We start from the raw sequence: 15,131 nt of genomic DNA on the forward strand, positions 1-15,131 counted from the left end.
GGGTCGGCGACAAGGCTGTGGGCTGTCCCAAACTCCGCTGACCCCACGCATGGGAGACGGCTGCTTCAGCCTTCAGACCCCCGCTGGGCAGGACAACTCCTCGTCCACCCTGGTAAGCAGGGGCAGCCAGACCCCGCCCACCTCGGGAGGGGGCCACGGGGAAAGCCCCTGCCTGGATTAACCAACAACCAGGAACCGGTGCCGTCCACTGTGTCCTGAGAGCTCTCCAAGGGCGCCTGCCACTGTGACCCCCACAACCACCTCCCCCATCTGGCTCAAGTCCCAGCTCCACTCCCTGCTAATGACACCACGGGTGGCAGCAGGTGATGGCTCAAGTTCTTGGGTCCCTGCCACCCACGTGGGACACCCAGACTTTAGCCTGGCTTTAGCCTGGCCCCAGCTGTTGCAGGCACTTTGGGGGTTAACCAGAGGATGGAAGATTCTCTCTCTCTCTCTCTCTCTCTCTCTCTCTCTCTCTCTCTCTGCAGCAGCAGGGACAGAACGAGTGCCTGTGTAAAGACCCTGCTGAGGGCCACGGGCAGGGACCCCACGTGGACACAGTCAGGCGCCCGTCCCAGAGGGTGCGCGTGTGGGCGGGGCAGAGCTACCCTCCTGCCCTCTAGGAAAAGGCAGGGACGTGCAGCCAGGACGGATGGACGCGGCTGGGGAGAGGCAGAGCAGGTGCCACTGCCCACTCGCCTGCCCCTTACCATGGCCTCCTGCGGACCTGCCTCGGGGCCGCGCCTTCCATGCCGCCCCAGGAGTTTGCCGGAGTGGGAGGAGCTGCCTCTCCCCCCCACCCAGCTGTAATCCGTTGCCAGGGTCCAGGCCCGGGAGGCAGCACATGACCCGGATTAGCAACTGGACACTCGGCCTCCCCCGGTTCTCTACCCGTAATTGGGACCGAGTCGCCTGCCACCGTGAGGGCTGCGGCAGGAACGGAGGAGGCAGTTTGGGCGCGGCGTGGGGGCACCTGGGATGTCCCAGGGTGCAAGGTTCCCACTACCTGCTGCAAACACTACCAGGTGGAGGCCAGCGCCACACACAGGGGCCTTCCGAGAGACCCTGGTTTCCACTGGACACGAGCGAGGCCATCCTGACCCCAGCCCAGCTCCACAAACACAGCCAGCAGGTACCCAGGGACTGCCAGCTGCCCACACCGTCAGCCCAGCCCAAGTCCCAGGCGGGAGTGGGCACAGGGGGCTGCCCTGCCACGGTGCCTACCTGCGCCCCAGGGGTCCTGAGGGCACCCCATGGCCCAACCCCCGGCTCCAAGACCCTGAGAACTTGTGGCTGCCCGCGGCCAGGCTGTGCTATTTACGTCCACTCTCATTGTCCTCCACGGCCCGCTCCTGACTCTCTGTGTCCATAAAAGGCTCTGAGCAGCTTCCTGGGTTGAGTCAGAGCCACCAGGGCCTGGCCACCAGGCGCGTAACGGGACACGGCCTGGGACACGGACTGTCCAGCTCGTGTGTGCAGACGCTGCTGCTGCGAGCACGCCGGGGCCAGGGTCCCTGCAGAACGGGGATGCTGCTCCCGCCTCGCACCCGGGCAGCAGGGCACCGCCTGGGGTTTCAGACGTGAGGTGCACCTTCCTGTGTGGCTTGCAAGATTCTTAAAATGTATTTGAGACACAGAGAAAGATCTCCCACCTGCTGGTTCACTCCCCAAATGCCTGCGTCAGCCAGGGCTGGGCCAGGCTGAATCGGGGAGCCAGGAAGTGCATCAGGTCTCCCACGTGGGTGGCAGGGACCTAAGTACTCGAGCCCCCCCCCCCCCCCGTTGCCTCCCAGGTGCCTTAGCAGGGAGCTGGAGTCAGGATCCTGACTCGGGACAGTCCCAGGCCCTCCATGTGGGACACACGCATTCTAGCCACTGGGCTGGACACCTGCTCCCCGACTTGGAAATCCACAAGAATCTCACATTGCAGCCAATGGCCCGGAACCTTCACCTGTGGCTGGGGGGCGGGGTGCTACAGGGGCCACTCAGTGGGAGGTGAGACCCAGACAGTCTGGGGAGGCCCCCAGGAGGCAACACACTTGAGACCCCAGGCAGAAGCAGGAGCCCACAGCTCTGGCCTTGAAGGCATCCGGGCAGGGGTCCTGGACAGGGGTCCCAGACTTGAGGCCAGCAGCAACAGGAAGGGGTGCAGAGGTGTTGTGCACACAGGGGTGAGGGTCCACGGGTGCGTCCACAGCTCAGTGAGGTGCTGGCCTCTGGGGCCACAGGGACTAGGACATGGGACCAGGCAGACGTGGTTTGGGGGACGCTGAGGAACTCACACAAGACCCTGCTGGCCACTCCCAGGCCACCAGCCCCCACCATGAAACCAAGAGAGCTTTCTACTGAGGATCCAGTCAGCGCCCGGTGAGCTGCGCTGGCCCAGCAGGGACGAGCCCACCACGGCTGGCAGCCCGGGTCCAGACACAGCGCCTCCCAGCTCCCACAGCCCCGGGCCACCCTCATTGCAGGCCGTGGCCAGGGCCGGGCCCGGGGTCAGCGCCGGCCTCCCCTCCCCTGCCCTCCCCTCTCAGGGATGCCTGGCGGGGGGTCAGGATCCTCAAGTGTGAGTGCTCGGCCGGCTTTCTCCCGCACGGGGCTCGCCGTGGGGACTGTGCCCCCGGGGCTCAGGGACTCCCACACCACAGTCCATGCAGATGGCAGGACTGGGGTGGACAGCAGGGCACGGGACTCACAGCTCCTCGGAGCCAAAGGTGCAGTCTGGAGCCAGGAAAGGCACTGGGTCCCAAAGTCCCGCCTGGTCCACGGTGACGCTCCTGGCTCAGGAGACAGCACAGCCCTGTCCACGGCTCGCCCCTCCCACAGCTGGGTCTCCTCCCACTGACGATGACAGTCGTCCCCACACATACCCACAGGCAGGCACCCTGAGACTAAGAGAGGCAGGGCGGGAGGTCCATGCAGGGCCAACAGCCACCGCGGACGGGGCCGGGAGGGGCTGCGGGGCCCCGAGGGGGTTGCTGGGCACTGCTGGGTCGCCCTCTCTCCTCCCCGCCGCAGCCCCACGCAGCCCCACGCCCCTGCTCTTCGGCAGTGACGCCTCACCGGCGGGGACAGGGCTGGCCCGGCTCAGCCAGGAGGACTCACAGAGGAGCTGGGACAAACCACCACCGCCGCACGAGCCGCGAGGAGGTGTGACCCAGTCTGTGTGGCACAGTGTGCTGAAAAGTCCACCCGAGAGGGGCCGGCGCTGCGGCACAGCAGGTTAAACCACCCACCAGGAAGCCAGCACCCCACATGGGCACTGGTTCCGGTCCCGGCTGCTCCGCTTCCCATCCAGCTCCCTGCTGACGGCCTGGGAAAGCAGCGGAGGATGGTCCACGTGCTTGGACCCCTGCACCCACGTGGGAGACCTGGATGGAGTTTTGGGCTCCTGGCTTCAGCCTGGCCAGCCCCAAATGTTGGGCCCATTTGGGGCCCCCACACCCCCGGCGGCAGCACAGCAGGACCCAGGCCCTGGGCCCTCGGCACAGCGGCCCCAAGGAGGCCCGGCTGAGCTGGCAGTGAGTGGGGGGTGGGGGTGCTGGCCTCACGGCAGACACGGCCAGGGCCCACCCAGGGACAAGCCCAGCACTCACAGGGAAGGGACCCGATTGCCACGGGGCAACTGGGACAGAGCGGGGCTCTGTGGATGGCAGGGCGGCGGCCCCCCGCGGCCCCGGGAATCCCGGCGCCGCCTCCACAGCGCAGCGGATTCCGGAGCCTGGGCAGGCACCGCTTATCACCAGGCCCCCGCGGAAACCACACTGGGGCCTGGAATTCTCTCTGCTAAAGACAGAAGGGCAAAGGTCAAGTGAGATGCTTCCACAGACCGCCAGGCTCACCCGCCGCAGGACGGACAGACTGCCCCCCACCCCCACTCAGCCCACGGGGAAGCTGGCTTGTCACGGGGTGACGACCCTGAGGCAGAGGTGGGGGTGCTGGGGGCGTGGCAGCAGCTGGGCCCCGAGGCTGGTCAGGCCCTGACCTGAGGCCTGGATTTCCCAGTGTGGGCAGAGACCCCTTCCAGGCCCAGCACCCTCCCAGCAGGCCCAGCGTCCCCACTACACCAAGGACATCAGACGTGGGGGGGTCCTGCCTGTCGCCAAGGCCTCTGGCCAGAACGCAGCCCACAGGGGGTGACCCAGGTCTGGCCAACCCTAGGTGCAGGCTGTGTGCTCGCCCAGCCCCACTGCAGACCTGCACCCCCCCCGCCCGGGGCATCCGAGCTACCATCGGGACCAGAGTCCCGTCCCCATGGCCCCGCTCAGGGGAAGGTAAAGGTTCCCACGGCCCTGCTCGCGGCACTCTGCAAACGACAGCCCTTCCTCCCTCTACATGGGCCAGCCGTGGGCAGCAGCCTGCCACAAAGCCACGGTGCTAAACAGCCACTGAGGTTCAGGGTCACACACCTAGAACCAAGGGGTCGCAGGGCCGGCTCCTCGGGAGGCTCCAGGGGTCGTGGCCCCCGCCCACACCTCCATCTCCTCCACCAGCCCCTGCTGCCCCTCTCCCCCCTGCAAGGGTTGAGAGGACCCTGGGCCACCCCCACGATGCAGGCACCTCCCAGCTCAAGGCCCTAACGCACCCACAGCCACCTCTGCCACTGAGGCCACGCCACCGGCCCACGGGTCAGGCTGGGGGTTGGGGGCCACTGTTCAGCCTGCTTCCCGCACCACCGGGGCCAGGCGTGGGGTCCAAGCATGCAGCAGGGTCCAAGCCTTTGCCGCTGGGAGGTGGCCCAGGTCAGCTCAGAGCGCCAGGAGCCCACGGTGGCAGGAAGCAGGGGCTCCCAGAGGTCCCACCGGCCAGCGGCAGAGGGATGCTGCCGGCCAGGACAACGCACCCACTTAGAAAGGACTCCCCCACCCCGAGGGAGGGAGAGGCCCAGGGAACAGAGACGGCTCAGGCCCAGGGGCTGGGGGTCACACCACGGTCCACCGCTTCCAAAGCTAAGCCGGGCGCACGGCCCTCACTGCTGTCCTAACCCTAGGGATCAGGAGGAAGGAGGGGCCCAGACACGCAGGACGGGGTGAGGGGGGCATGGAGGAGGCTTCTTCGGGAAGGTTCCCTGTCCAGGCTGGAGGCTGAGGGGTTCCACAGAACCCTCAGAACAACCGGGCCCAGCCCACAAAGCCCAGGGTGCCTCTTCCTGCCACATCCATGGGGGCCCCCACGGGGGTCTCCGGGACAGCCCATTACCCCTGCAGTGCAGACGAGGCCTCTTGGGACCCTGCTTGGCAGCTCGGCAGCAGCCTGCCACGCCGACGCCCAGTGGAACGCCAGAGGAACCCAGCAGTGGCCAACTGCAACACCGCCACTCCCACCAGGGCACAGAGAGGGCAAGGGACCCACCCGAGGCCACACAGCACTTGGACAGCAGCCCGAGCTGTGCACCATCACACAGGGAGGTGGGGGTTTGGTGATCCTGTGACTCTTCTCTCTGGTTCTAGCTGCACCCCCACACGACGGGGTCCCCCCAGGTCCCGGCACGGCAGTAATGGAGCACAGACCGCACACGCCACAGCCATGGGACGGGTCAGGGGCCACAATGTGAGGGAAAGCGCCTTCACGCTGTCGGAAGCACACAACCTGGGGGCCAGCGCTGTGGCGTGGAGGGTAAAGCCGCCACCTGCGATGCCAGAGTCCAAGTGGACGCTGATTTGAGTCTCAGCCATTCCACTTCTGGTCCAGCTCCCAGCTAATGGCCTGGGACAGCAGCGGAAGATGGCTGGGCCCTGGCACCCATGTGGGAGACACAGATGAGGCTCCTGGCTTCTGGCTCCAGCCTGGCCCAGCCCTGGCCTTTCCGGCCATTTGGGGAGTGAACCAGTGGATGGAAGATTTCTCTCTCTGTGACTCCGCCTTTTAAATCAATCAATCAATCTTTAAATATATATATATACACACACACACAATATCCCAGTCAAAGGGTGACAACAAATGAGAAAACCTCACGAGATCTGCAGTTCAGGGCTTGGCAAGGGGAGTCCAGGGGACACAGGACGGCTGCTGACCACAGGGGAATGGTCCCCCACGTCAGTGACAAGCCTGCAAGGCGGAACCAGGACGGGTTCTCACGCCGAGCAAATCGGAGAGACCTGATAGCAGCTGGGGCTGGAGGCCAGCCGGAGCCCGGCGGGGGAGCTGAGATAAGGCCCAGCACAGGATGGCAGATGTAACCCAGGCCCACCACGGCCTGCCCTGGGCGCCTCAGGGTCTGCTTGGCCCCGTCCTCGCCACTCACCCCGCTGTGGGCCTCAGCCTGCTTGAGGGCACTCAAAAATGCACCCCAGTGAACAGAGAGAATACGCGACCCGCACGGCCTTGCTGCCCCCATGCCCCAGCCCTGGACCAGCGGGGGTGAAGGGGCCCAAGGCTCCCCAGTGATGCTGGCCCTGACCCTGCTGGCCTCCAGCCCTGGCTTGGGAGGGGCCACAGGCTCACCTTGCTCACCCAGGACAAGCACAGCCACCAGGGCGTCCTCCCCGGGCCAGGCCGGTGGCCTGAGCCGTCCTGGGGCGTCACCCCTCCCCACCACGCCCTGCCCACCCTGACAACAGTGGCCACGCGCACTGACATTTCCTGGTTGCCTAAAACACCAGTGTGGCGTCCACACCCCTGCAGGCTGGGGGAGCGCTCAGGCAGACAGAGCCACCATCCAGACCCTGGAGCAGCGCGGCTCCCACGCGGCGTCGGCTCAAGCACCCAGAGTGGAAGGCGCCAGAACCGCCCGCTGGCAGGTGCTCGGCAGAGCCGCAGCTGCCAAATCCGACGGCTCCCGAGCGCTTGAAGCTCAGATCTGAAGCAGAGGCGACTGCTGTCCTGACGGCCCAGCGGGGAGCACGCCAGACCCCACGCCAGCCCGCACCTGCTGAGTGACACGCACACGGCCACCCCGCGGGCCCCACGCGGGCCCACCCCATCTGCTCGCCAGCCCCGTGCCCAGCCTAGGTCGGTCCTGTGTCGGTCAGCCCTGACCCACGCCAGGGCCTGTGTGCGCTGGACCCAGCCCCGACGGGTGTCCACTCGTGAGGTGTCGGTGACCGGCCCTCCCCACCTCATCACAAAGTGCCCCAGGGCTCAGCCCAGGAGCCACGCACGCCATTTGCCGGCTCGAGTTCCAGACACCCAGGGGCTTGTGCACAGTCCCCCTCCACAGCTCTGGGGCTTGTGCACAGTCCCCCTCCACAGCTCCAGTGCTGTGCACAGTCCCCCTCCACAGCTCTAGTGCTGTGCACAGTCCCCCCACAGCTCTGGGCTTGTGCACAGGCCCCCTTCCACAGCTCTAGTGCTGTGCACAGTCCCCCCACAGCTCTGGGCTTGTGCGCAGTCCCCCTTCCACAGCTCTAGTGCTTGTGCACAGTCCCCCTCCACAGCTCTGGTGCTGTGCACAGTCCCCCTTCCACAGCTCTAATGCTTGTGCACAGTCCCCCTTCCACAGCTCTGGTGCTGTACAGTCCCCCTCCACAGCTCTGGTGCTTGGGCACAGTCCTCCCTTCCACAACTCTGGTGCTTGTGCACAGTCCCCCTTCCACAGCTCTAGTGCTGTGCACAGTCCCCCTCCACAGCTCTGGTGCTTGGGCACAGTCCCCCTCCACAGCTCTGGTGCTTGGGCACAGTCCCCCTTCCACAGCTCTGGTGTTGTGCACAGTCCCCCTCCACAGCTCTGGTGCTTGGGCACAGTCCCCCGCCACAGCTCTGGTGCTTGGGCACAGTCCCCCTTCCACAGCTCTGGTGTTGTGCACAGTCCCCCTCCACAGCTCTGGGGCTTGGGCACAGTCCCCCTCCACAGCTCTGGTGCTTGGGCACAGTCCCCTTTCCACAGCTCTGGTGTTGTGCACAGTCCCCCTCCACAGCTCTGGTGCTTGTGCACAGTCCCCCCACAGCTCTGGGCTTGTGCACAGTCCCCCTACACCTCTGGTGCTGTGCACAGTCCCCCCACAGCTCTGGGCTTGTGCACAGTCCCTCCACAGCTCTGGTGCTGTGCACAGTCCCCCTCCACAGCTCTGGTGCCGTGCACAGTCCCCCTTCACAGCTCTGGGCTTGTGCACAGTCCCCCCACACCTCTGGTGCTGTACACAGTCCTCTCACACCTCTGGTGGACAGCTGAGCTGGGTTTCTGGCAGGGAGAGAGCCCCTGCAGGACACAGCGGCTTCGCCCTGTGGCCTCCAAGTTCACTCTGACTCAGCGCAGCCTCCGGGATCCCAAACTCCTGACAGTCTCTCCATAGTGGCCCAGACCGCCAACCTCACACGTGACGCAGCCTGGGGACTGGCATTGCTCCCTGGCCCTCTGCCAGCCTGGGCGGGGCTGGGGACAAAGCTGACCAAGCTCTGGGCCTGTCTGGGGCTGTCCCAGGAAACAGAGACACAGTACTTGTTATGAAGATGGGAGGTACAGTGATGCCAGGACACAACGGTGTCGCCAAGGGCTTTACAGAGTGACCAACTGCTGCTCCTAACACCGCGGGACGGAGACGGGGACAGAGGCAGCGAGGCCAGCTGACACAGCAGTGGCCAAGCCCCTTCCAAGATGGCCCCAAAGTGGGGCTGAGAGGAAGTCATCCAGGACAGGAGCCAGGCCTGCAGGGGGTGTCTGCACCCCAAACCACCCTGGCTGGGGCGCTGAGGGCCAGAGAAGCAGGCAGAGGCCACGGGAACTCCTGGTGGCCACACCTCGGTACAAGCAGGTGCCATGAGCCACGGCCCAGCCACAGCCAGGGCCGGCTTTGCCTCCCGACCTGACTGCTGACTGAGCTCGGCCAGGGCAGTTGGCTCCACTGGGCTGCACCCTCCCCTGGCCCCTGTGAGGGGACGGTAACCGGGGAGCGGCCTCCACTGCCTCCCTCACCCCCGCCTCAGGGTTCTGGGGAGCCCGTGGCCTAGGGCCCCGCAGGGACCCACCGGCAGGCCCTGGCCTGGGCAGCAGCGTGAGTCTGAAGGAGCCCCTCGAGGGGAGGACAGCCCAGCAGGGGCTGCCTTGGGCCCTGTGGGCGGATCAGGCTGAGGCTTCCGACCCAGCCCGCCCCCACAGGCTGCCCCGCAGCCCAGCAGTGGTTCGCAGAGCAGAGCCCTTTGCCTCCCGTGGGGCCGGCATGGGGATGCAGAACCAGCAACCTGTAGGAGTGGCTGCTCCACTTCCCATCCAGCTCCCTGCTAATGCGCCTGGGAGAGCAGCAGGAGCCAGCCAAGCCCCCGGGCCCCTGCACGCATGAGGGAGAGCCGGCTTCAGCCTGGGCTGCCCCCGCCACTGTGGCCATTTGGGGAATGAACCAGCAGATGGGCGGAAAATGGTCTCTCTGTGTAACCACGCCTGATTTCAGATAAAGAAATCTTCAAAGAAGAAAAGAAAGAAACCATCTCAACAACCCCGGTGGAGAGGCATGCGTGCACGTGCGTGGTGTACACGTGCGTGTGGCAATGGGAGTGTGAGTCTGCCTGTGACTACACGTGTGGGCACGCGTGTCCTCCACCCTGACACGCGTGTGCAGACGCAGGTGCGACCCCCACTCTGCATGGAAGAAGCTTCTCTCCTTCCAGGGGGCTCTCCCACCTTCCTTCATTAAAAAAAAAAAAAAGCAGGAGGACCCTGAAAAACGAGTTTTACTGAAACTGAAAACTAACCTGGAGGTGCGCGAACCTGAGCAGGGGGACTCGCAGTGGGGGAGGGGAGACCAGGCGCCCTTTCCATCTTTGGGGGTAGAAGGTTAGCCCAGCGCTGCCTGCCTGGGAGGACCCTGCGAGGCCCCGTCTCTGAGCCCCCACTCGTGCTGACCACCACACGGGGCAGTGCGAGCGGGGAGAAGAGCCAGGGCACCGGCCGGCCGGGGGACACTGGGGATGCCAGCACGGCACAGCGGCAGCTCAGACACGGCCCTGGTGTGGCCGTGGGCACCGGCCAACGCCCACCAGACACAGTCCTTTACCTCCCAGGGGCCTCCGCCTTGCCCAGCGGGTGAGCCGCAGCCATGGCGCGGGCACGGAGAGGCGGGGCCTGGACACAGACGCCACTCAGGAGCAAGGGAGGCACAGGGACGAACCCTTACACAAAATGCCACAGGCTTCGTTCCGATCCAGCGCCGAGAAAGGGTGCCTGGGCACCCGGGTCCCGCCCGTCCCGGGGGCTCCCGGGGTTTCCAGCAGGAGCCAAGCCCCAGGGAAGTCAGGCCTAGCCTTCCCGATAACACCCCAGGGGCCATTGTTCTCCCGGCTCAGGGATCAGATCCTGGGCCGGGCCAGGGTCCTCCAGTGCGGGGGGAGGGGCCGCTTCCCACTCCGACCTCGGGACGCACACCGGGGGACCGAATTCCATGAGGCCCCGCCCATCCCATCGCACACCTGGCGGGCGGCGCCGGGAGCGCCGCCGACGTCTGCTCCCCGCTCTCCCGGTCTCCCGGTCTCCAGGGTTCACCTCCCCAAATGTGCCGACGCCGCCGTCTAGACTTCGCTTCCCAGGGCTGAGCGCCCGCGACCTCTCCGGGCTGAGGCTTCCGCCCCTCCGATCCCGGCGCCTGCCTCCCGGGTGCCCCGCAGCCACCACTGCCGCCCAGAGCGACGTGGGGAGAAGCTTCGCCCGCTACAAGCGGCACAAATAAGTAAGCCACCATCGGCCACAGGTGTTCTTCAGGTGTGCTTGCGAGGCCTGCGCTGGTGCCGCGGCGACGGCGCCCCGACGCACCCAGGCCGGTTCCCCCAGTCCATCCCTCCCTCCCGGCCGGTACCCGTCCGGCGCGGGCCGGGGCGCGTACCGCAAGCGCACCTGGAGGCAGGTCCCGGGCGCGGCGTCCCAGGCCCCCTTGTCCTGCGCCTCCGCGGTGCCGCCGAGCCGGGGGCGCACGCGGGAGGAGCAGTTGGGGCCCGGCGGCGGGCCGTGCGCCTCTGCGCGCATTGTTCCCGGCGGGGCCGCCCCGGTCGCCGGCATCAAAGCGGACCGCGCGCAACCCGACACCGGCGGGCGCGGGGCCCGGCCGCTGGGAGCCCGCGCGGCTTCGCCTCCACAGGCTGCGGAGCCGCGGACGCCGGCAGTGCCGGGGCCGAGGAGGGCGGCCCGGGCCCCATGTCTCCGGGGACGCCGCGCCCACGGCCCCGCACCAGCTCCGCGCGCGGCCGCTGAAGCTAGGCTAGGACGCGAGCGACTCGGGCCGCGGCCGAAGAATGAATGACCGCCCCGGACCCCGCGCCAGGCCACCTGCGCGCACGCACAGGGCCGGGGACGCCGCCTCCCAGACGCTACCGAGACCGCACAAAGGGCGCCGGCAACGGCGCGGACCCTCGCGGGCCCCGCCGAGTCTTACCTGGCTCCGCCGAAGCCGCGCCGGCCCCAAGCAGCAGGACCAGGGCGGCCAGCACGTCCAGCAGCCGCCGCCGCGGTCGCAGCCAGAGCCACCTGCGGGCGCCGGGCGACAGGTGAGGGCGCCGTGCGTCCTCGCCGGCCCCGCGGCCGCGCCTCGGCGCCATGCTCGACCGGACAGGCTCGGCTGCGGATGCTGCGCCTCGGCCGCGGTGCGCCCGCTGCCCGCCGCGCTCGGGCCGGGGGCGGGCGGGGGCGTGGCCGGGCCAGAGGGGCGGGGCCTGCGGGAGGGCGGGACGGGCAGAGCTTGCGGGCCCGGGAGGGGCGTGGTCGGATGGGAGGGGCGGGGCCTGCGCGGAGGAGCGGACGCGGGGCGGGGGAAGAGGGGGTGGGGGGACGGGACGGCGAGTGCGGGGGGCGGCTGCGCTGACCCCGCGGCTACCCCAGCTCTGTCCGCCCGGGCTCCTCGGCTCAAACCTCAGGCTAGACCCGGTAACGCGGGCGCGCTTCGCCAGCAGAGACGCCCGCGGGCGTGCGGGACGGGGACAGCGGGCAGCGGGGGAGTGCGTGGGGCCGGCACCGCGTCGGAGAGACCCCCAGCCTCGCGGCCCGGTGGGTGGACGTGGGCCGTGCACCCCGTGAGTCCTGCGGCGGCCGCCCCCACGGGCACCAGCGCGTCCAGCCGCACCTCCAGGACAGGGGAGAGGGCCTGGGGTTGCCATCTCTGTGCGACCTCCCGACCCCCTCCGGCTGACCCAGGCCCGGGGCCTTTCCTGGAGCAGCCCTGCCGGGGTAGCCCGTCTCAACCCGCGAGGCCACTCCGCGCCCCCAGAGCCCTCCTGTCCAGCAGGTCTGGGACCGGCCCCTTCTGCCCTACAGACCCTCTTGCCAGCTGGGTGCGCTGCCGGCCCTGCCCGGGTGCCGGCCTGGCCAGGGCTCATCTCCTTGACCCCAGAGCCATCCACAGCAAGGGACACCAGCCCACCACCCGGCAGGCCTGAGACACCAGTGGCCGCACCCTTCTCCCGGGCGGGGCCAGGGCCCCCACACCGACCTAAAGGGCTCAGCCGCTGCGCCTCCCTGGCCAGTCTGCCCTCTGCACCTCCCCCTGCCTGCTGCTGCCTCCCCAGCGCCAGCCCGGGGGCTGCTCCGGATGCTGATCTGCTCACATCACCCCGTCTGCTGCAGGCTTCAAAGGCAGGAGCCCTCCTGCTGGGCCTGCCCAGTCCTGCGTCCACCTGGCCAGCGTCCCTGCCACCATCCGCTTCAAACCTGAAGTCGTTCTCCCCGTGGCCAGGGTCCTCGAGGACCCCAGGGAGGGGGGGATCGATTTAGAGGGCCGAGAACACATTCTCATTTATTTTAAGATTTATGTATTTATTTGAAAGGCAGAGTTACTGGGGGAGAGAGAAATCTCCCACCCGCTGATTCACTCCCTAAATGGCTGCAAGCCAGGAGCCTGGAGCTCCATCCGGGTCTCCCACGTGGGTGGCAGGGGCCCAGGCTCTTGGGCCATCTTCCGTCTTCCGTCGCTTTCCCAGGCCGTTAGCAGGGAGCTGAACCAGAAGCAGAACAGCTGGACTCAAACCAGCACTCGTGTGGGCCACCGGCGTCGCACCAGGCCACGAGGCGGTGTCACTGCTACACAGCGCTGGTCACCCACGTGTTTCCATGAACAGCACGGAGCAGACGTGTTCACATGTACCGTGTGTTCCCACATGTGCGGCATCTGTCTGCCCATCCTGTCCTGTAGCTGACCCATGTGTCCACTGCACGTCCCTGCCTGCGTGAGCAGTCAAGTGGGGACCCCCCCACCCCGTATGCCCCAGGGCCCATCCTGCTTCCACCCCACCCAGCTGATGACTCCCGCCCCTCACAGAGCAGGCCTCTGCAGGTGAGGCGGGTGACTGGGTGCAGGCCCAGGGGACAGGGTGGGGCACGCTGGGCCTGCCCACCCTCAGCCTCTCCCTTTCCCCGCTGGAGGGAGAGGAGGGGGCCCCAGGGCAGGGGTGAGCCTGCTCTGGGGGGCTCGGGCCACCAGGAGGAAGCCAGCGCGGCTGACCGTTCCCGATCCCTGGAAGAGCATGGGGCAACAGAGCACAGAAATGCGGCTTCCCAGGGGACGCTGGGGACGGCCCCACTTGCGTCTAAAGGAGCACATCCTGTGCCCCTTTTCCGCTTCGTGTCTTGCCAGTGAGTGGTTGCTGGGCTCCACGTTCCCACGCATTCACATCTTTTTCCTATTAGAGTTTTATTTTTTCCTTTATTTACACAAATAATGCCTGATTACTATAGGGGAAAATAAACAGGAAACACAGATGTACACGCAGGAAAAGAGACTCGGAACTGGCTCGATGGTGCTGCGCTGTGTCTTTCTGCCTCTTGCATGCACACCCGGGACACGGGTGTCGGATGCAGGGCCCTGCGTCCGCGTGGTCCCCAGGTGCCCTGCGTCCGCGTGGTCCCCAGGTGCCCTGCGTCCGCGTGGTCCCCAGGTGCCCTGCGTCCGCGTGGTCCCCAGGTGCCCTGCGTCCGCGTGGTCCCCAGGTGCGCTGCGTCCGCGTGGTCCCCAGGTGCCCTGCGTCCGCGTGGTCCCCAGGTGCCCTGCGTCCGCGTGGTCCCCAGGTGCCCTGTGTCCGCGTGGTCCCCAGGTGCCCTGTGTCCGTGTGGTTCCCAGGTGCCCTGTGCCAGGGGCTGGTGCAGAGCTGCTGAGCTCAGAGGCAGAGCAGTGCCATCCAGGGAGCCCCAGGGCTGGGAGGGGAGGGCTGGGCCCATCCAGGCTCCTCTGATCTGAACAAGGGCAGAGTTTTGGCAAAGGCAGGAGCCCGGGCCTCCAGGCCACAGACGGCTCATTGAGACCACAGCAGCCCTGAGGCCTCTAGGAGTGACTCGGGCTGCAGGCCTGGGCTGCCCACCTATCCTGAGCCACCCAGCTCAAGGAAACCTCGAGAGTGGGGCACAGGCGGGAGGCGCTGTTCCTTCCACCTGTGCCCATGGAGGTGCCATGGGGCTTGGTGCCGTGGCCAAGGGTGCTTCCACCAGGAAGGGAGGGCGGGAACAGCCATGTTCCTCGGAGGCCCAGTCTACACGTACACCCCATCCGGGGCCCAGCTGCCCACTGCATCCTCTGGCCTGCCCACACACCAGGGGCACAGTCCACCTGCTCACGTCGAGATCCGTGGGCTGATGCAGGGTCCATGTCCCCAGCCGGCCAGTGGCCTCTGATGGACTCGCTGCTCCTGCCGCTCATCTGTTTCCTCCTCAGCTTGCTCTGTGGATTTCACTTTGTACCCAGGCTGTGGGTGGGAGGCAGCAGGTGTCCGTGGGAGGGTTCATCACAGCTTGCGGGGTCCCAGCGCAAGGGCAGGTGTTCCCGGGGCAGGGCCCGTCCAGGTGCGCACGGGCCCTGTGGGGGGGGGGGTCGGCCACTGGCAGCGATGGCCTGGGGGATCCTCAGGGACCCTTGTCCCTTCCTGGACATTTCCCAGAGCTCCTGTGACACAGTTCTCGGTGCTGGCTGGGGAGTCGCCGCGGCCTCATCTCACCAACACTTGGCACCGGCTTGGCTCTGCGCCTTGGGCTTGGGTTTCCAGGGCCAGGCCCACAGAAGGACACACAGTTTCATGTCATGCCCGAGCCACCAGCACACGGAAGGGAAAAAGCCATCAGATATTCACCTTCCCTTTGTGGACTCCCTGGCAGCCCCTGGGAACCGTGAGTCCCTGCGCTCTCCCCACGGCCCACAGTCACGGCAAAGCCTCCTGCGGACCAGCGGGTCACGTGGTGGGGCCCTCACGCAGAGAACTGGGCCAGTGCTCCATGCTGCACGGTCCCCATGGCT

The 15,131-nt window shown here is 67.2% G+C and overlaps 1 protein-coding gene across 1 annotated transcript in view; it reads right to left on the minus strand.

Annotated features, from left to right (window-relative positions):
* The window catches only part of COL18A1 (collagen type XVIII alpha 1 chain), an 85,124-nt gene extending 73,591 nt beyond the window's left edge, over positions 1–11,533 (minus strand). The window contains exon 1 of the mRNA XM_070071757.2: positions 11,295–11,533. Coding sequence (XP_069927858.2) covers positions 11,295–11,457 — 163 coding nt within the window. The 5' untranslated portion in view covers positions 11,458–11,533. The remainder of the gene's footprint in view (positions 1–11,294) is intronic.
* Between the last annotated feature and the right edge of the window lie 3,598 nt (positions 11,534–15,131).

The sequence above is a fragment of the Oryctolagus cuniculus genome, chromosome 4, assembly GCF_051225735.1.
Source record: "Oryctolagus cuniculus isolate XC-2025 breed Fujian yellow rabbit chromosome 4, ASM5122573v1, whole genome shotgun sequence".
In the NCBI taxonomy this organism is placed as follows: Eukaryota; Metazoa; Chordata; class Mammalia; order Lagomorpha; family Leporidae; genus Oryctolagus; species Oryctolagus cuniculus.